General features: G+C 37.2%; 1 protein-coding gene across 1 annotated transcript in view; it reads right to left on the bottom strand.

Moving 5' to 3' along the window:
- Positions 1 to 24,218, bottom strand: part of Rnf169 (ring finger protein 169) — a 92,915-nt gene that overhangs the window by 22,762 nt on the left and 45,935 nt on the right. Inside the window, exons 3-4 of the mRNA XM_047516042.1 lie at positions 16,784 to 16,930; positions 4,473 to 4,591 (exon numbers count right to left, since the gene is read on the bottom strand). Coding sequence (XP_047371998.1) covers positions 4,473 to 4,591; positions 16,784 to 16,930 — 266 coding nt within the window. The remainder of the gene's footprint in view (positions 1 to 4,472; positions 4,592 to 16,783; positions 16,931 to 24,218) is intronic.

The following is a 24,218-nucleotide window of genomic DNA, read 5'->3' as shown; positions in this document are numbered from 1 at the left end:
AGCTTTACATGTTCCACAAAACACAAACTAAAATAACCTGTTATACAATTAGTCCTAAACACAGTTCTTGAAGGTTATTTGCCTACACGCATGAGTTTTGTCTAAAACATGTCTTCTTGGTAGCAGTTAAGCTCTGCCACCACTGTGCCTGGCTGAGTTGAATAATGGCTATAATCTGTAACTTCCCTGTCACTTCTCTGGCTCTCCCTTCCTTCAAAGCGTTGTGTCATGAAAATTAAGACCTTCTGCCACTACTATGGATATTGCTGTTGCTGGAACTGCTGCAGCCACCTTGGTTTCAGGTTGAGAGTACTGGCCCCCACCACCATAGGGGCCAGAGCTTCTGCATCCAAAGTTTCCTCTCTATAGAGATCCAAAATTCAGACTGTTGTTAACTACCAAATCACAGTAACTACTAACACCTCCAAAATAGCTTCTATTATTTCCAAATTCACTGTAGCCATCTCCATTGCCAGTATATACACCACTACTGTGTCTGTCACCAAAGCCACCAGGATCACTGAAGTTTTAAGTTTCCTTAAAACCTAGTTGTCACTGCCAATGAGAACACCACCACAGCCATCACCAAAGTTTCTAAAATAACTTCAACCTCTTTGACTAGACAAAGCATTCATCATCTCTTGCTTTGACAGGGCGTTCCTCAACTCATAGTTGTGACAATTCACAGTGTGGTATTTTTCTCTTTTTTTAAATCACATAAACATTTTAATTTTTGTATTTCAGATAACATTACTTTTTAAACTAACACACTGATAACAATGTTATTTTTTCTTAACTCGGGTACCAAAACATATGAGGAAGGAAAGTCATTTACAATTCCCTTTGCTTCAGGTAACCATTATTAATTTTTGGTTATGATCTTTACCAGTTTTCTACAGGATCATAAGTAAGGACATTCTTTGACACACTGATTTGAATCAATCATCTTTCCATATTATAAAACACAATTACTATATCAATAATATTATACCACTGCCTCTATGGGAAAACAATAAATTTGAAAATGTATTTTTTGGTCTCTATAGCCCCAGACAGTTGAGATTATTACTAATTCCGTCTTATAGAAATATATATCCTGAGGTTCAGAGAAGGTAAGTGACTGCTCAAAATATACATTCCAAGTAAGTGACAGGAAAAAAGCTTGCCCTATGACCTCTTGACTCTAAGTTGGTGCTCTTATGAGGTAACACACATGGAGGGACCAGAAAGTGCATATTATCATTATTTATTTTGAGAGGTAGTCTAAAGGGAGTCATTACCTTAGCAGCAAGTTCTGCTTTGTTTTGAATCTAGGGAAGCTTTCTGAATTAAATGTGCACAAGGGTTTCTGAGGTTGCAGAACAAATCTGTCTTAATGCAAAACATCATTTTAGCATACCAATATCAACATGTAACTGAATCCTGCAATCAGGATTAATTTCTGATCAGGAAATATAATCATACAACATTCAATAAAAGATCCTTATTGAACAAGGGCTGAGTCCTTACAAACATAACAAAGAACCCTAGAGTCTGTGTATTGATCTTATCTCATTAACCCCATAGTATTTTCTTCATTGGATGCTGAGTGCAGTCTTGCAGGAGAGGACATCTTGCTGCATGGAAGCAAGGAGTCTAACCTAGGACCCTGGAAACATAGGGTCCAAGAATCAATACTTCTGAAGAATTTATGCTATTTCCTAGTTCTTTTTTTAACTTGTAAATTGTTTTACTTTCCAAATCAATGGATTCTGGATATAGGGTGCAGCAAATATCCTGTTGGTTCTTTTCCATATTGCTTAAAGTTGATATGCATTCTTTGCTTTCTCATTTACTTCCTCCTGGGTTTTTTCACTATCTTTCATAATTTTCCATAAAAGATGTCTTGATCAAGATTGATTCGCTTCTTATGCCTCCAAAGACTGATCTCCTTGAGCAGTCTTGAACCCTTCCTTCAGTGAGGCTTGGGTGGTTCTAGAAGAAGTCTTAGTCCATAGAAGGCTAGCTCCATTCCTTGGGGTTCAAATGAGAAAGAATATCATGGTGGAAGACTGTGGCAGAGGAAAGTGGCTCACATGGTCATCAGGAAGCAGAGGAATCAAGTATGGTACTTCTAAATGAAAATCTCACCCATCATCAAAGGTCATAAAAGCAAGCCCCCGCCGCTGTCTTCTTGCCACTGCCTTAGTCAGTCATGATTTCAAACACTTCAACTTCCCAAACTGTTCAAAGTAATTTCTCAGGTGATCTTATTCTGCATCTTCTTTACTGCTACCAACAAAGATCTTCTCCACAGTCAAGTGGGCACCTGGTCTTGGAGAAACTTCTCTTGAAACAGTCCTCTTTGGTTCCAATCTCCTCCACAGCATCAAATAACAAATCAAAAAACCCTGGAGCACTTGGTGTTTGGATATCACATTACCACACAGTCTTTGAATATTCCCTTATTCACAATAGCTCCTCAGATACTCATCAGTTGTTTGAAAGCTAGATCCTCTAATAAGGAGCTTCTCAGCTATTTAGGTTCTTTAGGAGAAGAAATGATGACACTGGGAAGAGAGAACCGATTTTTCCTGAGGGTGTCCACAGGCAGAAAGGATCCAATTAAATTGTCTTAATAACTATACTAATAATTGAACTCAACCCAACCTTGAATATTTGTAAGAAAATGAACTCTAAAATCCAGAAATGTATAATATTGATCACAAACTTTCTTAATAGTAAAGTCAAAAGTGAATGTTTTCCTTTATTAATTGGCTCAATGATACAGGGTGAAGGCAAGGATGGGCTAGGAGAAGGAAAAGAAGATAATATGACAGATATTCCAGAGGCACACATAATCAAAAGCACACTCCTCTATATATACAATTTTGCTCTTCAGAGAAGAATATGCAAAGCATTTTATGTAATGACATATCAACTTGCTACCCCCCCCTTTAAAAGAATGAATTATAAGAGTACAAGGATAGACACAGGAAATGAGGATAAATAATTCACCCATTCAAATATCTACACAAATAATTGGGATGGTTTTACCTTAGTATCCCATTTGGATTTTATTATAAATTTATCTTTTCTAAGTTATTTCAAATTATAAGATAATAGTCACAGGTTTCATAAGGCAACATTTATTAGCTTCCAAAAGTATTTATTTTGATTTGATTGAAATTAATGATTTATTTTCTTTACTTTTCAGCAGAACCCTTTTATAATCATTAAGATATGTCTGCTATAAATGGGGAGAAATTCACACACACAATCAGGAAGTGGCAATTTCTAGTCAAGCAATCTTCAGTTTTTTAACTTTGGAGGGCATATATAGTTAAGCTCATACACACAGAGTGAAAGTCCCATCTTCACCACATATGGCAAGAACACTGGCTTAACCACCTACTAGGTCCAGATTATATCAATTAAGCCTAAGTGGTTATGGTTACAATGCCTATTCAATAAATATCAAATGAGTGAGTAAATATTCTGGGAGGGGTTGGAGGGGCCTTCATGGAGAAGGAGCTCCATTACCTAGAGAAGGGGAGGCATCTCAGAGAAAGGGAGATTTGGTGAATTTTACTCTTAGAAATCTTCAAAAGAGAAAAATTGCTCCAAAATAACACCCACAAAAAAATGTTCAGAAATATATCCATAAAATTCTGAAATTTGGTAGCTTTTTCTGTCTTATTTGTGAGTGACTACCAGTAAAATATTTAAGATAGAAATGATCCAGGTGTGCATTCACAGGGGCAGCAAGAAAAAGAGAGCTACCACAGTGCTGGGAGGAAGGAGGAGCTGAGTCCTAGGGATGAGGGTGAGCGATAACAGCCTTAAAAAAAAAAAAGACAACAAATTAAAGATTGTGCCTTTTTTCATCTCTTTATTAAAACAGAATATGGCACATAGTATCTGCTGTTTCCAAAATGTCTACTGAATGAATGATTCCTTTCTTTCCTTCCATCTAGCCCTTCTTTATCCCTCCCGCATCTAGCATCCATCCAATTCCTCCCTAGGGCCTGCAAAGTCTAAAGGATCAAGAAGTTCCTTGATAAGGTCTTAAAAACTTTTCAGTTTGCCTTCCTGAAATCCATAAAGATATAATTAGACCTAGGAATTGAAAAATAAAATCAACTCTGAACTCATTTCCTATGAAGAGTTTTAAAGTTCAGAGGGAGAATCCATGGATGTTGTTAGAGTGAAGAAGATTTTGTTATTGTTCTTCCCAGGATAAAAGATTTAAACTTTGCAGAAGAAATTAGCATAATTCTATACTGAAGATGCAAAAAATGGTTAAATATTATTTTTCTTTTAAAATTCAGGTTAGCCCCTTCTGATTCATATTTGAAAATCCAGTTCCCACCTCTTTTCACCCCTTCCACCTCCCCAAAAGTAGCTACAACAAATACCTTTGCTTCCTAGTTCCTTCTGTCTCACACCCCAAAATGGAAGAACCCTGACTGAATTCACTATCAGTTTCTTACCCTGCCAGGAAAGCTAAGGAGTAGGAGTTGTTCTTGGAAACAAATGCTGAGCGATGTGTCTGTATCATCTGGCCTCGAGAAGGTTCTTCATTCTCTGAATCTGAGAGACGTGCAGGACACTGGCAAAAAGACAAGGGAGATAAGAGAGTCCATGTGGGGTTCCGGTGGAATCTACCTTAGCTATAGTTTCAAAGCTCTTGTTTTCTAAGTTCCGATCTGTTTTCCAATTGCCCCCCTAGAGACCCCAATCTCAAATGTAGCTTAAATTCAACAGGTCCAACATCAAACTGTTTCTCTTTTCTAATCCCCACCATCAACCCATTCAAAAAACTTCAAAGTCATCTGTGATTTTTTTATTTCCCTTACTTCTAAGTCATAATAACATTTGTATAAAGGTTTTGGTACTCTAATACTTCTAAATATTTATTTCACTTATTCTTTATATCAATCCCATTAAAACATAGATTATTATCTGTCACTGATAGCTAACAAGGACAGAGTAGTTAATCTGCCTACCATTACAGAGTTAATGGATGGGTACAGATGATTCTTAAATTCAGAGCAACAGTCTCCAGGCAATTTCTACTCTACTCCATTCTACTACTAAAACATCTCTCAGATCTAACTCCTCCCATTTATATTCACTGGCAATGCCTTACCTTATCCTCATCATCTTTTACTTCCACTATTGCAATAATCTATTTACTGTCTCACTTTCTTCAGGTTTTCTTTCCTTGAACAGCCTCCATATTACAAGAATTATCTTTCCAGCACACGAAGAAAATTCTCTTCACTCCCTTGCTCAACTGTTGGTGACCTCAGAATGAAGGCTAAACAGTGCAGCATGATACAATAACCTTCACAACCTAGACCCAACTTTCTTTTACATTCCCCTCCCCAATTCCTCACACAAAACTCCATGAACTCCAGTCCAGTCAAACTACTTTCCACTCTCTAGATGTACATAGCCTTTCAAAACCATTCTTTGATATTCCCTTTGCTATTAAAGATTTTTATTTTTTCCAAAATTCAGAAGACAATATCATATCAAATTTGATAATGGGTCAGTGCTATTAAAGCTGCATTCTCTGTCAATAAAATAATCATTGGTCTTTCAAAGTCATCTGAAATGCCACTTTCTCTATAAAGGCTTTCAAATTCCTCTAGAGTTAGTTTTTTCCATCTTGTCTATTTTCATTCATTTATCTTCATTTTCCTTTGGAGTCCTTTTTTTAAGAGTTTTTCAACTCACATTTGAATTGTTTTATTTTTAAATATACCTTTTGTATAAAACATATACCAAGGTTGTATGTCATGAATCTTTTTCTTTTCATGAGTAGCAACTAATTACACTGAACTGGAGTTTATATAGGTGTCTATCTTCTTCATTAGATAATAAACTATGAGAGCAAGTGACCACCTTTGAAAAAAATTCCCAATACCATTAGATAGTAGGTAAACAAACAAATCTAATCATCTAATGATTAACTGCTCTGTGATCAAATGATTACCAAAGTGAAAGTTACAGACACAGGTATGCCAGGCATTATACGGATCAGAGTGCCCTGCATTCCTTAAACACACTGTTACTTTCTAGGCTGATATACACAATAGGCTATATCTCCTAACAGTGGCCCTTGAGAGGAGGTAAAGGATTGTAATTCACAGAGAGGTCTTTCAGTTTTGAAGGGTGTAATTCCTTAGAGAACTCTACTGCCCAAAATATTCACTGCAGAAACTTTAATAGCACTGACCGATTATCAAATTTGATATGATATTGTCTTCTGAACTTTGGAAAAAAGAAAAATCTTTGATATCAATAGAATCAGTGGGATAAATAATGGCAATTCCTATTTGGGCATCAGTTCAGTACCAAGTAAAAGACTTCAAATATTAGCTCTATTACTTGCTATCACTGTCACTTTAGTTAGATATTTTATCCTTCTGAGCTTCAGTTTCCTCAAGCATAAAATCAAGATCGTTCTACTTTATAAAGATTTGGATAAGCCAGTAAAAGTACCTCATATATTAGCTAACAAGAAAATACTCAAAAATAAGATAGATTTATTTAATAATTTAAGTATTATTAGTATTTTTAAAAATTTTAATTGCTATAAGCAAATATTCTATTAAGTTTCTTTTAATTGTTGAAAAATAAATTTAATTATTATAAATAAGTACCTTTTTAGACAAAAGCTATGCTACCCCTACACATTTCTACTATCAAAAAACCTAGAATCGACAGCAAGCTTCTCCAGGTTCTCGGAACGGAACTGGCCCGCTAGTGAGAGCCTTTCTGAACAGAGCAGGCTCCGAGTCCCGGAGCCACTGCAGCGCAGCGTACTCCGGCAACGAACCAGCGGAGAGCCGCGATCAGCAAGCAGCCTCTGGGATTAGGGCAGGGCAGCCAGAGACCTCTTCAGGCGGCTCTGCCCACTCCGGCTGCAGGCTCTCTTCACGGGGCGATCCAAGATGGCGGCCTAGAGGGAGACTGCACCCCTAGTTGCTCCAGAACCCAGGAGTTAAGTAGGGGAGGCATTGAGACACTCGGACTGAAATAGAGCCACGGGTGAGTCTGCCCACTGGGTAAAGCTCGGCCCGGGTGGCAGGCCCAGATAGAGGTGGCTTATTGGAGCCGGGCAGGGCAGCTAGAGTCTTCCCAAGGTAGCCTTCCACACTCTGGCAGTGGGCTCCTCCCACACGGCCAGCTGCACGGCGCAGGCCCACAGTGACAGCATTTCCGCACAGAGCCAGTTCCAAACCGTGGAACCAGTAGGGGGCTAGGGGCAGTTTTCTTCGGATGAGCTGCTTTATCAGATTCCTCCAAGACATCAGGCTACTGAAGGCTGGGAGGTGATACACTGGAAATCTACCGGGACACTATAAGCCAGTAGCGGAAAACTGCAATATCTCAGGGTCCCACTGACAACTGACCAATATGAGAAAACAAGGGAAGAAAATGTCCCAAACAAACCTAGATACTACATCAATAAAACCCAATGACAGCACAGCAGAAGAAATGTCAGAAAGGGAGTTCAGAATGTACGTAATTAAAACGATCAGGGAAGCTAATGAGGAGATGAAAGAGCAAATGCAGGCATTGAAGGAGGAGATGAAAGAGCAAATGCAGGCATTAAATGATCGCACCAATCAACAGTTAAAAGACCAAATACGGGAAGCAAGAGATCATTTCAATAAAGAGTTAGAGATACTGAAAAAAAAAACAAACTGAAATACTTGAAATGAAGGAAACAATAAACCAAGTTAAAAACTCCATAGAAAGCATAACCAATAGGATAGAACACCTGGAAGACAGAACCTCAGACATTGAAGACAAATTATTTAATCTTGAAAGCAAAGTTGGCCAAACAGAAAAGATGGTAAGAAATCATGAACAGAATCTACAAGAATTATGGGATATCATGAAAAGGCCAAATTTAAGAATTATTGGGATTGAGGAAGGCTTAGAGAAACAAACCAAAGGAATGAACAATCTATTCAATGAAATAATAACAGAAAATTTCCCAAATCTGAAGAATGAAATGGAAAACCAAGTACAAGAGGCTTATAGAACTCCAAACATACAAAATTACAACAGACCCACACCAAGGCACATTATTATGAAAATACCTAACATACAAAATAAAGACAGAATTTTAAAGGCCGCGAGAGAAAAGAATCAAATTACATTCAGAGGGAAACCAATAAGAATATCAGCAGATTTTTCAATCCAGACCCTAAAAGCTAGAAGGGCCTGGAACAACATATACCAAGCCCTGAAAGAAAACGGATGCCAACCAAGAATCTTATACCCAGCAAAACTTACCTTCAAATTTGACGATGAAATAAGATCCTTCCATGATAAACAAAAGCTAAAGGAATTTACAAAAAGAAAGCCAGCATTACAGAACATTCTCAGCAAAATATTCCATGAGGAAGAGATGAAAAACAATGATGCAAATCAGCAACAGGAGGCGCTAGCCTAAAGGAATAGCCAAATAAAGGAGAAACCAAATCATGTCAAAAACAAATATGAGTCAATTGACTGGGAATACAAATCATATCACAATAATAACCCTGAATGTTAATGGCCTGAATTCATCAATCAAAAGACACAGACTGGCAGATTGGATTAAAAAGAAAAATCCAACAATATGCTGCCTGCAAGAGACTCACCTCATAGAAAGAGACACCCATAGACTAAAGGTGAAAGGATGGGGAAAAACATACCATGCACACGGACACAGCAAAAAAGCTGGAGTATCCATCCTCATCTCAGATAATGTGGACTTCAAACCAAAACTAATCAGAAGGGATAAAGAAGGACATTACATGCTGCTTAAGAGAAGCATAAATCAGCAAGACATAACAATCATAAATATCTATGCCCCGAACATTGGCTCATCCACGTACGTCAAACAAATCCTTCTCAATTACAGAATTCAAATAGACCACAACACAATAATACTAGGAGATTTTAACACACCTCTCTCACCACTGGAGAGATAGTCCAAACAAAAATTGAATAAAGAAACTATAGATCTCAACAACACAATCAGCAATTTAGACTTAACGGACATATATAGAATATACCATCCAACAAAGAACGAATACACTTTCTTCTCAGCAGCACATGGATCCTTCTCTAAAATAGACCATATTTTATGCCACAAAGCTACTGTTAGCAAATACAAGAAGACAGAGATACTACCTTGTATTCTATCAGATCATAATGGATTGAAATTAGAAATAAATGACAGAATAAAAAACAGAAACTTCTCCAATACCTGGAGACTAAATAATACACTATTATATGATGAATGGATAACAGAAGACATCAGGAGGGAAATAAAAAAATTCTTAGAAGTAAACAAGAACAAAGACACATCATATCAAAATCTCTGGGACACTATGAAAGCAGTACTTAGAGGAAGATTTATTTCATGGGGTGCATTCAAAAAAAGAAGTAGAAATCAACAAATAAACGACTTAACACTGCAGCTCAAAGCACTAGAAAAAGAAGAGCAGACCAATACCAAAAGTAGTAGAAGACAGGAAATAGTTAAAATCAGAGCCGAAATCAACGAAATCGAAACAAAAGAAACAATTGGAAAAATTAACAAAATAAATAGTTGGTTCTTTCAAAAAATAAATAAAATTGATAAACCCTTAGCCACACTAACAAAGAGAAAGAGGGAGAAAACTCAAATTACTAAAATTCGGAATGAACAAGGAAACATCACAACAGACACGAGTGAAATACAAAACATAATTAGAAGCTATTTCGAAAATCTATACTCCAACAAAACAGAAAACCTCGAAGACATCAACAAATTTCTAGAGACATATGAACTACCTAAACTGAATGAGGAGGACATACACAACTTAAATAAACCAATTTCAAGCAATGAAATAGAAGAGGTCATCAAAAGCCTACCAACAAAGAAAAGTCCAGGACCAGATGGGTTCTCAGCCGAGTTCTACAAAACCTTTAAAGAAGAGCTCATTCCAATACTTCTCAAACTATTCCATGAAATAGAAGAGGAGGGAACCCTACCAAACTCGTTCTATGAAGCCAATATCACCCTGATACCTAAACCAGACAGAGACACATCGAGGAAAGAAAATTTCAGACCAATATCCTTAATGAACATCGATGCAAAAATTCTCAACAAAATTTTAGCAAATCGCATACAAATATATATTAAAAAGATAGTGCACCACGATCAAGTGGGTTTTATCCCAGGGATGCAAGGTTGGTTCAACATTCGGAAATCAACAAATGTCATTCACCATATCAACAGACTTAAAGTTAAGAATCACATGATTATTTCAATAGATGCAGAAAAAGCATTTGATAAAATACAGCATCCCTTCATGCTCAAAACACTAGAAAAAATTGGGGTAGTGGGAACATTCCTAAACATTATAAAGGCAATCTACGCTAAGCCCATGGCTAATATCATTCTAAATGGTGAAAAACTGAAAGTGTTCCCCCTAAAAACTGGAACAAGGCAGGGATGCCCTCTTTCACCGCTTCTATTCAACATCGTCCTTGAGACTCTAGCCAGAGCAATCAGACAAACCAAAGAAATTAAAGGGATACGAATAGGAAAAGAAGAACTCAAACTATCCCTGTTCGCTGATGACATGATTATATATTTAGAGGAACCTGGAAATTCCACCAGAAAACTTTTAGAACTCATAAGTGAATTCAGTAAAGTAGCAGGTTACAAGATCAATGCTCATAAATCCAATGCATTTTTATACATAAGTGATGAATCTTCAGAAAGAGAAATTAGGAAAACTACCCCATTCACAATAGCATCAAAAAAAATAAAATACTTGGGAATCAATCTCACAAAAGAGGTGAAAGACCTCTACAATGAGAACTACAGAACACTAAAGAAAGAAATTCAAGAAAACCTTAGAAGATGGAAAGATCTCCCATGTTCCTGGATAGGCAGAATTAATATCGTCAAAATGGCTATACTACCTAAAGTGCTATACAGATTCAATGCAATTCCAATTAAAATCCCAATGATGTACCTTGCAGAAATAGAGCAAGCAATTATGAAATTCATCTGGAAGAATAAAAAACCTAGAATAGCTAAAGCAATCCTCAGTAGCAAGAGCGAAGCAGGGGGTATTGTAATACCAGATCTTCAACTCTACTACAAAGCAATAGTAACAAAAACGGCATGGTATTGGTACCAAAATAGACAGGTAGATCAATGGTACAGAATAGAGGACATGGACACAAACCCAAATAAATACAATTTTCTCATACTAGACAAAGGTTCCAACAATATGCAATGGAGAAAAGATAGCCTCTTCAACAAATGGTGCTGGGAAAACTGGAAAACCATATGCAATAGAATGAAATTAAACCCCTATCTCTCACCCTACACAAAACTCAACTCAAAATGGATCAAGGACCTCGGAATCAGACCAGAGACCCTGCATCTTATAGAAGAAAAAGTAGGTCCAAATCTTCAACTTGTTGGCTCAGGATCAGATTTCCTTAACAGGACTCCCATAGCACAAGAAATAAAAGCAAGAATCAACAACTGGGATAGATTCAAACTAAAAAGCTTTCTCTCAGCAAAGGAAACTATCAGAAATGTGAAGAGAGAGCCTACAGAGTGGGAGAATATCTTTGCCAACCATACCTCAGATAGAGTGCTAATTTCCAGAATCTATAAAGAACTCAAAAAACTCTACACGAAGAATACAAATAATCCAATCAACAAATGGGCTAAGGAAATGAACAGACACTTCACAGAAGAAGATGTACAAGTAATCAACAGATATATGAAAAAATGTTCAACATCCCTAGTAATAAGGGAAATGCAAATCAAAACTACCCTAAGATTTCATCTCACCCCAATTAGAATGGCGATTATCAAGAATACAAGCAACAATAGGTGTTGGAGAGGATGTGGTGAAAAAGGAACACTCATACATTGCTGGTGGGGCTGCAAATTAGTGCAGCCACTCTGGAAAGCAGTGTGGAGACTCCTTAGAAAACTTGGAATGGAACCACCATTTGACCCAGCTATCCCACTCCTTGGCCTATACCCAAAGGACTTAAAATCAGCATACTACAGAGATACAGCCACATCAATGTTCATTGCTGCTCAATTCACCATAGCCAGATTGTGGAACCAACCTAGATGCCCTTCAGTTGATGAATGGATAAAGAAACTGTGGCATATTTATACAGTGGAATATTACTCCACAATGAAGAATGATAAAATTATGGCATTTGTAGGCAAATGGTCGAAATTGGAGAATATCATGCTAAGTGAGATAAGCCAATCTCAAAAAACTAAAGGACGAATGATCTCGCTGATAAGTGGATGAGGACATATAATGGGGGGTGGGAGGGGCTAGCATTAGGTTTAGGGTTAGGTTTAGAGTTAGGCTAAGGAGAGAGGCAAGAATGAAGGAAAGAAGGACTGTGTAGAGGGAAAAGAGGGGTGGGAGGGGTGGGGGGAGGGAAAAAATAAAATAAACATCATTACCCTATGTAAATGTAAAAAAATAAAAAAAATAAATAAAAATAAATAAAAAAAAAACCTAGAATCTTGAGATAAGAAAATATTTACCTCTCGTCTTTCCCCTTAGATAAAAATAAATTGGGGGGAGGGGGAGTTTACAGAGAAAGTGACCTTTAAAATGACTCTGAAAGGTCAATTAATAGTTTACAGGCAGAGAATGCAGACAGGGAATTTTAGACAAAAGGAAGAACATGTCCAAAAGAATGGTTTTAAAAGCTATAGTACACGTAAAGAGTGAAAGTCATTTGGTTGTGGTAGAGTTCATGGAATTCCATGTCAAGAACTGACAGGAGAAAAGTCATGAAAGAAAGTTGGGTCTAGGCTGTAAAGGTCATTAGATAAAGCACTATGGATTATTAAAAGGGCAAAAAGCATGCATAAATGGAACTCCTGCAGGAACAGGTAAAACAATGTTGAACCTAAAAAATTAAAAGAATGAGCCAGGAGCAGTGGTGCATGCCTGTGATCCCAAGCAGTTCAGGAGTCTGAGGCAGAACTGTGAGTTCAAAGCCAGCCTCAGCAACTTATCTAGGCCCTAAGTAACTTAGCAAGACCCTGTCTCAAAATTTAAAAAAAATATATATAAAAAAGGCAGAGGATATGGCTCAGAGGTAAAGCACCCCTGGGGTTAATCCCCAGTACCAAAAAAAGTTAAGAGACTAATAATACCTAGAGTAGGCAAGGAATAAGAAAATTAGTTTAATACTCTCCTGTACCACTAGAAGTAGTGTAAGTATATATGAACTTTCTGGGGGACAAATGACTAATAAATATAAAAAATGTTGAAAATGATACTTCCTTTGACCTGGTCACTTCACTTAAAGCAATTTATTCCTAAGGAACTACAGAGGAAAATGGATTTCATCACAGTGGTATTTAAGATAGCAAACTATCAATAGATTAATTTAGTTAAAAATAAATTCTACAGTCAAAAATATCAGGAGAGGGTTAAATCTCCAGAACCACACACACACACACACACACACACACACACACACATTGAAAAGAATATTAGGAGATCATTAATGATGTGGGTTCTTAATTTACAGAGAAAGATTGCCATGATTTGTAATTAACTAAAAACAGGTTATAAAAGAGGTTGCATTTTCTGGAAGGAAAAGAACAGAATGTATATATAATGCATGCAGAAAAGAGTTCTGAAAGGATACTTACCAAAATGTTTACAAAGGTTACTTCTAGGTTATAGAATAGTAATTTTTCACTTTTGCTTTATAATCTTTAGTGTAAAGATTCAATACACTGATTTGTTTTCCAACAAGTCATAATAACATTGGATTAGCTTCACCACAACAAATTATACAGTAAACATTGTGCCTATTTTATTTCCATTCTGAAAAAAAATAACAGATGATAATCTCTGCTTGGAGAAAAAGCTCTTTCTCCCTCCATCCAAGTTCAATTTCACAAATATATTATCAAAAACTTGTGATGTGCAAGGTACTCTATGAGATTTAAAAACTGGTAAGAAATTTTTCAACAAATTTGTGGTCCCACAGAGAAATACAAACACACACAAAAAACCACAATATAAGGGAGAATGAAATAATTTCTGTAAAAGTTACTAATTGTGGAGGCAAGGAAGAGAGGGTGGATGACAGAACTGGAGAAACAAATGAGAAATCCCTTTAGGTTCCATGAAGGTGACAACTTTTGAACAGGACACAGAGAGGTGAATAGCCTTAACAGGTGTAAGCTGGTGACAATGCACCCTGAGGAGAGAAAGCAAAGAGTACATATTTTGGAGAAAGCAAACACCTCTGTTCCCAAGAGTTTGGGGATATAATCAAGAATGGAAAGAATCTAGAATCATAGTTAAGGAAGAACCTAAATATTGGGGTGAAGAATTCTCATTTAATTTCATGGAAAAAGTGAAGTCACTGAGGTTCTGATTAGGAGAGTGATATGATCAGTCCAGTTCTAATCACAATACTGCCTATATAAAAAAGAATCACTGAATCGTTCTGGCTGGCTTTCCTCTGGGACCATTTGAGATTCTATTGAGTTACAATTTGAATACAGTCTTGGCTAAACTAAATGAAATCATTTACTCAATACCAAAACCTCTTGAGACATATTTAAAGTACAATTAACATCATTTAAAAATCCTCAGGGGGATACAGCGCAGTTGGTACAGTGCTTGCCTCGCATGCACAAGACCTTGGGTTCAATTCCTAGCACCACCAAAAAAAGAAAAAGTACTAACTAAAAAGTTCTCAGAAATATAAAAGCAAGTAAATAGGGAAAAAGGCAAAAATTGCAAAAACCTAAAACCTGTATGCTCATAGGTTAGATTTTTTTAAATATATATATATATTTAGTTGTCAGTGGATCTTTTATTTTATTTATTTATTTGTGGTGTGAGTATTGAACCCAGGGCCTCACACATGCCAGGCAAGTGTTCTACCACTGAGCCACAAACCCAGCCCCCACAGGTTAGATTTTATTCAAGGTGTTTTTGCATTGAAAATTTTGTGAAGTTGGTTATTACCAATAAAGGAATCTGAGAATTTGTACTTTCTGAATCAAGATTAGAATTAGGTTGATGCACCTGCTTTCTATTTCAAATATAGCAGTGGTAAAAGAAAACATAATTAGAGCAAATTCCCAGTCCTGGCATGCATTAATATTAGATCATTTCCTAGAGGAAAGTTGAATCTGGCAGGCCAGGCACAGCCAGCTCTTTTTATCAAAGGATTATGGAGAAGAATAACTCTATCAGGGCTGGTTTGTCCTAAAAAGAAAGGTATTTCTGGGTTGTTTTGTCTGAGGGCTCTAACAGACAGTCCTGATGAGGGGAAGAGGCAGAGCCACAGTTCACAGACCACAGATCACAGCCAGGTAAGGTACTAGTCAGAAGACATACTGTATGTATAAGACCAACATATATCTTATTCTTGCCTTTCTAACTAAATTGTATCCTTGTCCAGTAGCAGTCTTTTGCCCTTTGTGGTTCCTAAGATACAGAACTTGAAAGCACACTAGTAGATCTTCTCAAAGTGCTTTCTTATAGAAGTTAAATACATAACTTACAACTTTTTCCAGTAATTTACTTGGTAAATAAGTAATGAAAAATATTCAGTCAAGATTTGGCCCAATTAAAAATTGATTGGGTTATGAGCCTTAACCTAATCAGTGTGTTAATCCACTTGAATGGATTAACTGGGTGTAGTTGTAGGCAGGCAGAGTGTGGCAGAAGGAGGTAGATCACTGGGGACATGCCTTTGGGGTATATATTTTATCCCCGGTGATCAAACTTTTATTTCTGGTTCCTTGTTGCCATGTCTTGAACTGCTTTCCTCTGACACATTCTTCCACCATGATGGTCTACCTCATCTCAGGACCAAAGCAATGGAGTTGACTGAGACCTCTGAAACTGTGAGCCCCATAAAAACTTTTCCTCCTCTATGCTGTTTTTGCCAGGTCTTTTGGTCACAGCAGCAAAAAAATTTACTAAAACAGCAATCTATAATTTGAGTAAGTTTAAATTATCTAATATTGAGACCATACTTTATATCTAACCACTGTTCTACCTAGGGAATTATAAAGAATAAAGACAAGTAAAATATAAGCTTTAAGGAAATCTAGTTGAGAATATAACATGTATAAAACTGAGGAGCCAGGCATAGAGGGCAAAACTGTAATGCCAGTGACTCAGGAGGTTGAGGCAAGAGATCTAAGTTTAGGGCCAGTCTCAATAACTTAGCAAGACCCTGTCTCAAAAAAAAAGAAAGGGCTGGGGTTGGGCTGGGGATGTAGCTAGTGGTAGAGTGCTTGCCTAGGATGCATGAAACCCTAAGTTCAATACCCAGCACCACAAAAACAAACAGACAAACAAAAAGGGATGTGGGTGTAGCTCGTGGTAGAACACCTCTGGTTTTAATCCCTAGTACTGCAAAGAAAAAGAGTATAAAACTTAAATGTCAAAGAACAACATGGAAGTAAAAATGTCAATATATACATAAAACATCACACATGGTATATATACTAGACTAGGTTTTATTCTCTCACTCACTGTTCCCCCCCAACACTGTTCCCTTAATCTTTCCACAGATCTCATTGTTCATTGAAAAATTATTTTCTCCAGCTCTCATCTGGAGGCTACAATCTTTAAGTTGCATATAATGATCATTACTGGTCTCAGTTCACTAACAGGACTTCCAGATCCATGTCACCTGGGTAATTGCTGATTTTTGAGGCAGATGTCCATCAAGAAGGTGATATACTTACATGTTCCAGGTTTGTTTTCAGTCCTAATGGCTCATCTCTTTTTTTCTGTTCATCTATTTTCCTTTTCCCTGTTTCTGTGTCCTCTGGTAATAGCTTGTGAATTTGATCTTCAGAAGTTTTTTCCTCTTGCAACTTCTCTTCTCTCAGCTAAAAAAATACAAATTACACAGAAACAATAGTTGTAGGCAATTCTAGACTTAAAAATCTCTTCAGCTGATAGTGTAGAACAAACAAATCACAAGGCAGTTTTTAGACTTTTGCTTATCAGATATCATCGCTCTTGATTTTCAAGTAAATCTGCCTTTACTTGGCACTTACCAAATATACACTTCATGACTTGAGCTCTACCACTAAGGTATGTCCTTAACTCTGCTCTGTTTTCTTAAGCAATATGAAACCATAAGAGCTAACCAAAAAGTAGTCACAAAAAAAGTAAACCTAATAGTTCTCCATTCTTTCATAATCCCAGTATAACTACACTGGACCAGAAGAGCAAAAATAGCCAAAGAAAACCAGAGAAACTGGGCTAGATCTCATTAGCAACAACAAGAACATGACTTACTACAGTTCCAGTGTTCTATATTTACGCTTTTATCCTATGGGTACAGGATAGGTTGAGATTCATAGTCTAAGGTGCATGCCTGTAATCCCAGCTACTCAGGAGGTTGAGGCAGGAGGAAAAAGTCATTCATACATTTAGATCTTTTAAAAATTTTTTTAGAGATCATTGAAATTTATTCAAGGCCAGCCTGGGCAACTAAGAGAGAGACCGTCTCAAAAATAAAAAGTAAAAATAAAAAAGGCTAGGAGTATAACTCAATAGTAGGGTGTCCCTGGGTTCAATTCCTAATGCAAAAAAAAAAAAGATACATGGTATACAAAGAAATTTAAGGTGAAGGCATATGTTCCTTGTTTGGGGGAGGTAGCATGGCATTTATGAAAATAACAGGTTTGGAATATAAATCTGGGTGATACTGAGCACATGATACTGAGCAATGAATCATCATCTGCTTACTCCAAAGTAAGGATAATGCTTCTTACTTTGCAGATAGATCTGCTGGAAGGAGTAAATGAGATAACATAAAACATAGTACTTAACATAGTTTCTTGCTGTGCTCTTATAGTACATTATGAATCAGGGGTTTCAATAAAATTTAAATAACAATATATATATCAAAGCAATTATAAGATACTAATAGTTTTAATTATTTTTTGCAAAAAAAGTTAGAAACAAATATTTCTGATAGGGTGTTGCCTCAGTGTTAATAACAACAAAACCCCACAATAACAATAAATCCTTAGTTTTTCCCTTCCAATTTCTGTAAGTCTAATTCCTGTAAGCATAAATCAATCTTCAAGACAAGAGTCTAATTCAAGAGGTTATGCCAGATGTGGTGGCTCACACTGAAATTCCAGCAACTCCAGAGGCTGAGGTAGGAGGACTACAAGTTCAAGACCAGTCTCAATAAATTAGTGAGGCCCTAAAACTTACCAAGACCCTGTCTCAAAATAAAAACATTAAAAAAAAAAAAAAAAGAGCTGGGGATGTGGCTCAGTGGTTAAGTGACTCTGAGTTCAATCCCCAGTACAAAACAAAAAAGGTTCTGAGTATGCAAAGACCACCACACAACACTATGACAGGAGAAGATGCAAATGAATCTCTGCCCAATTCAAACAAGAACACAAGGGGAAGAAAAATAAATCCATAGCTGGGGAGAAAACAAAACTGAAGCCTATGTTGCTTGCATAAAGGAATCAATGTCTTTTATGATCTTAGAAGTTCTTGTTCAACAATTTGATCAGATGCTACACCAAAGGGCATTTTACTTTCAGAAGATAAGCAGCGGGGCACAAAAGTAATTGGGTTTTACCATCATAATAATTATTATTTACTAACAGCTGTATGCCAGATGCTAAGTTCAGCCCTATACATATAAACGTTATCTCACTTCACTGATTTAAGAATCAGATGTGTTCAAACTGATACACCAATTTGAACCTATTGATACACCAATAGGTCCTAACTCAACTCTACATCTGTCTCAATGGTTCTCAATCAAGGATGATTTTTACCCGCAAGGGAACATTTGGCAATGTCTGCAGTGCTCTACCACTGAGCCACAACTCCAGCCCTCCATTTAAATCTCCACATGAATAATGTTGGTGTTTTCTTCTATATGGGTGAGATATTAAGATATATATTTTTTGCTTTTGTCCTTTTCCTGGCTCATAACTCCCACAGTCCTTGTTATTTCCTAAGTAACTAGACTAATGTTGGGGCATTTCGGGCCTCAAAAATCAAAATCTATCTCTCTGATCTTCTCCTGCACCGCTTTCAAAACCAGAATTTCTCTTCCCGAGGTAGATCGTATGCTCTAAAAATATTCTCTAAACAGCTCCCTCCCTCCTGCCTTTTCTGTCTTGGAGATGACCCTAAAGAAATTCTTTTCCTTACTTTTTCTAATAGTAGATCATACAAACCCCTAATACCTGCAATTTCAGGAGGGGTCCTGTCTGTACCAAGGAATGCTGCCCAGAAACGCCAACAAGAATGTGAACAAACCGGCCTTGCTGGGTTTCCCCAAATAGCCTAATAGCATTAGATCATACCCTTTTTCACCCACTCACATTTGAGCAAGTTGTCCATGTTTCAATCATGTGCCACAAAAACCCGAAGAGGAGATCCAAGATGGCAGATTAGAGGGAGGCTGTGTTCCTTGTCGCTCCACAACTCGGGTTTCAAGCAGAGGATATCTGTTTCTTGGTGAGGCAGTTTTTGCTGCTTATCGATCCATGGCTGTTTACCCTATTTGTCTACTGTGATCACCTGCAGTCTGCCAGCATATCAACTACTTTTTGAGTACAGATTGCTCACTGTCTGGCATCTACCATTCACCATTTGCCTGCCTCTTGCGGGTCCATCACCTGCCTTTCACCTACCCATCACCCACCACCCGAGGTTTACCTGCCGATCCTACGACAGCAGCCAGCAGACTGACCACAGACTGCTAGTGGAGCACCAGCTGCCTGCTGTTGCCTAGAAGTTCAATGTCACAGTACCTGCAGGTTTGGTTACACGTGGCTGCCGCCATTTTGAGGCAATGGCCAGGACCTGCAGGACCCCTGACTGGAGCCCCATCTCCAGGACCCTCAGCCCAACCAACCACTTCCTGCCTCCAGGGCCCTCAGACCAACTGATTGTGTCCTACCACCAGGACCCCCAGACTGACTGACTGCACCCCGCCTCCAGGATCCTCCAACCCAGCCAACCACAACCTGCCTCCAGGACGCCTGCCTGACCAACTGCACCCTGCCTCCAGGACCTCCAGCTGACTACGCCCACACCCTGAGCTGCAGCTCCCCATTTCCCAACACATTTGGAAGCCAGAGTGGCCAGCTTGGATAATCCTGGAAGTCGTATCTCCCATCTTTAGGTGGGGCAAATCCCATCCTGAGACACCTGCTGGAGACTGGAAGCTCATTGTCAGGTACCTCTCATACATCAGGCTACTGAAGACTGGGAGATTTGAATACTATATGACTCTTATAGTATAAATTTTTTTTCTCCTTATAGAAAAATTTAAAGTTTTTATTTCTTCACTTTTCTCACTCTCTTTTCCTTTTGTTTACCTGTTCCCTCAGAGTCTCTTTCTCCCTTTTCACATGCTAACAACTAACTTCTTTTGATTGCACTCTCACTCTTTCTATGATCTAGAACTTCTATGTATTCTTATCCCATTAACAGCTATATCCTATACCCCTCCCCATCCTCTATGTCCTCCATTAGTAACTGCAGACCTTATTGCAAATCTATTTGTTGTACTGCAGATAATACTTGAACTCATTCTGTTTATTATGACAATATTGTTAACATCCTCATAGAGACTATTTGGTTTAGTGTTGCATATTGTCTGAACAGGGCACTGCTAATATTGATCTCCCCCTTAAAGAAAAGGGTCACTATAATCCTATAGGGGGGAAACTGCAATACCCAAGATCTGCACTGCTAGAGGGGAAAATATATCAACAACATGAAAAACAAGGAAAGAAAATGATCCAAACAAACCTAGATTCTATATTAATAGAATCCAGTGACAGTATGGAGAAGAAATGTCAGAAAAGGAGTTCAGATTATACATAATTAAAATGATTCATGAAGCAAAGAATGAGATAAGAGAGAAAATGCAGGCAATGAATGATCACACCAATAAGCAGTTGTAAGAACAACGGCAGGAAGCAAAAGATCATTTCAACAGAGATAGAGATTCTAAAAAAAATAAACAAAAAAAAAAAAACAAATGGAAATCCTTGAAATGAAGGAATCAATAAACCAAATAAAAAACTCAATGGAGAGCATCACCAACAGACTAGGCCTCTTGGAAGACAGAACCTCAGATAATGAAGACAAAATATTTAATCTTGAAAATAAAGTTGCCCAAACAGAGAAGATGGTAAGAAATCATGAACAGAACCTCCAAGATCTATGGACATCATGAAAAGACCAAATTTAGGAATTAATGGGATTGAGGAAGGCAAACAGATACAAACAAAAGGAATGAACAATCTATTCAATGAAATAATAGCAGAAAATTTCCTAAACCTGAAGAATGAAATGGAAAATCAAATACAAGAGGCTTACAGAACACCAAATGCACAAAATCACAACAGATCCACACCAAGGCACATTAAAATGAAAATGCCTAACATACAAAATAAAGATAGGATTTTGAAGGCTGTAAGAGAAAAGCATCAGATTACATATAGGGGAAACCAATACAGATATCAGCAGATTTCTCAGCCCAGACTCTAAAAGCTAGAAGGGCCTGGACCAACATATTTCAAGCTCTGAAAGAACATGGTTGGCAACCAAAAATCCTGCAGCAAAACTAACCTTTAGATTTGAAGATGAAATAAAATCCTTCCATGATAAGCAAAAGTTAAAGGAATTTACAAATAGAAAGCCTGCACTTCAGAATGTTCTCAACAAAATATTCCATGAGAAGGAAATGAAAAATAACAATGTAGGTCAGCAAAGGGAGGAACTACCTTAAAGGAAAAACCATTCAAAGGAGAAACCAAGTCAAGTTAAAAACCAAAATAAGCCCAAATGACTGGGAATACAAATTATATGTCAATAATAACCCTGAATGTTAATGGCCTAAACTCATCAATCAAAAAACATAGACTGGCAGAACAGATTAAAAAGAAAGACCCAACAATATGCTGCCTGCAAGAGACTCATCTCAAAGAAAAAGACATCCACAGACTAAAGGTGAAAGGATGGGAAAAAAACTACCACGCACATGGACTCAGTAAAAAAGCGGGGATTTCCATCCGTATTTCTGATAAAGTAGATTTCAAGTCAAAGTCAGTCAGAAGGGATAAAGAAGGACATTTCATACTGCTTAAGGGAACCATAAATCAGGAAGCCATAACAATCGTAAATATTTATGCCCCAAACAATGGTGCATCCGTGTATGTCAAGCAAATCCGTCTCAATTCCAGGAATCAAATAGACCACAACACAATAATTCTGGGTGACTTTAACACACTGTCACCACTGAATAGATATTCCAAAGAAAAAACTAAACAAAGAAACCAAAGAACTCAATAACACAATCAATAACTTAGACTTAACAGACATATATAGAATATTCTATCCATCCACGAGCGAATTCACTTTCTTCTCAGCAGCATATGGAACCTTCTCGAAAACAGACCATATGTTATGCCACAAAGTATCCCTTAGTAAATGCAAAAAAACAGAGATACTGCCTTGTGTTCTATCAGATCATAATGGAATGAAATTAGAAATCAATGACAAAATAAAACACCTGGAGACTAAATAATATGCTATTGAATGAAGCATGGATAACAGAAAACATCAGGGAGGAGATTAAAAAATTCTTAGAGGTCAATGAGAACAACAATACAACATATCAAAATCTCTGGGACACTATGAAAGCAGTACTAAGAGGAAAATTCATTGCATGGAGCGCATTCAAGAAAAGAATAAAAAGTCAACAACTAAATGACCTAACATTCCAGCTCAAAGTCCTAGAAAAAGAAGAATAGAACAACACCAAAAGTAGTAGAAGACAGGAAATAATAAAAATCAGAGCTGAAATCAATGAAATTGAAACAAAAGAAATAATTTAAAAAATTGACAAAACAAAAAGTTGGTTCTTTGGAAAAGTAAACAAAATAGACAAACAGCCACACTAACAAAGAGAAGAAGAGAGAAGACTCAACTTACTAAAATACATGATGCAAAAGGAAATATCACGACAGACACCACTGAAATACATAACATAATGAAAAGCTACTTTGAAAATCTATATTCCAACAAAATAGAAAATACCAAAGACATTGACAAATTTCTAGAGACATATGCTCCTCCCAAACTGAACCAGGAGGACATACACAATTTAAACAGATAATTATCAAGCAATGTAATAGAAGAGGCCATCAAAAGCCTACCAACCAAGAAAAGCCCAGGACCAGATGGATTCTCAGTGAAGTTCTACAAGACCTTCAAAGAAGAACTCATTCCAATACTTCTCAAAGTATTCCAGGAAATAGAAAAGGAGGGAACCCTACCAAACTCATTCTATGAAGCTAAAATCCCCTCATACCCAAACCAGGCAAAGACACATCAAGGAAAGAAAATTTTAGACCAATATCCTTGATGAATATAGATGCAAAAATCCTTAACAAAATCCTGGCAAACTGTATCCAAAAACATATTAAGAAGATAGCGCACCACGATCAAGTGGGGTTCATCCCAGGAATGCAAGGTTGGTTCAACATCCGTGAATCAATAAACATAATACATCGTATCAATAGACTTAAGGATAAGAATCATATGGTTATTTCAATTGACATAGAAAAAGCATTCGACAAAATACAACACCCCTTCATGCTCAAAACACTAGAATGGAACATACCTCAACATTGTAAAGGCTATTTATGCTAAGCCCATGGCCAACATCATTCTTAATGGAGAAAAACTGAAAGCATTCCCTTTAAAAATGGGAACAAGACAGGAATGCCCTCTTTCACCACTTCTATTCAACATCATACTTGAAATACTAGCCAGAGCAATTAGACAGACTAAAGAAATTAAAGGGATACTAATAGGAAAAGAGGAACTCAAGCTGTCACTATTTGCTGATGACATGATTCTCTATTTAGAGGATCCAAAAAATTCCTCCAGAAAACTCTAGGCCTCATAAATGAATTCAGCAAAATAGCAGGATATAAAATCAACACACATAAATCTAAAGCATTTTTATACATAAGCGATGAAACATCTGAAAGGGAAATGAAAAAAAAACCCCATTCGCAATAGCCTCAAAAAAAAAAAAAAATACTTGGGAATCGATCTAACCAAAGAGGTCAAAGATCTATACAATGAAAACTACAGAACATTAAA

Source organism: Sciurus carolinensis, chromosome 11 (assembly GCF_902686445.1).
Source record: "Sciurus carolinensis chromosome 11, mSciCar1.2, whole genome shotgun sequence".
In the NCBI taxonomy this organism is placed as follows: domain Eukaryota; kingdom Metazoa; phylum Chordata; class Mammalia; order Rodentia; family Sciuridae; genus Sciurus; species Sciurus carolinensis.
The sequence above is the reverse complement of the archived record's forward strand: the minus strand, read 5'-3'. Positions and strand labels throughout refer to the sequence as shown.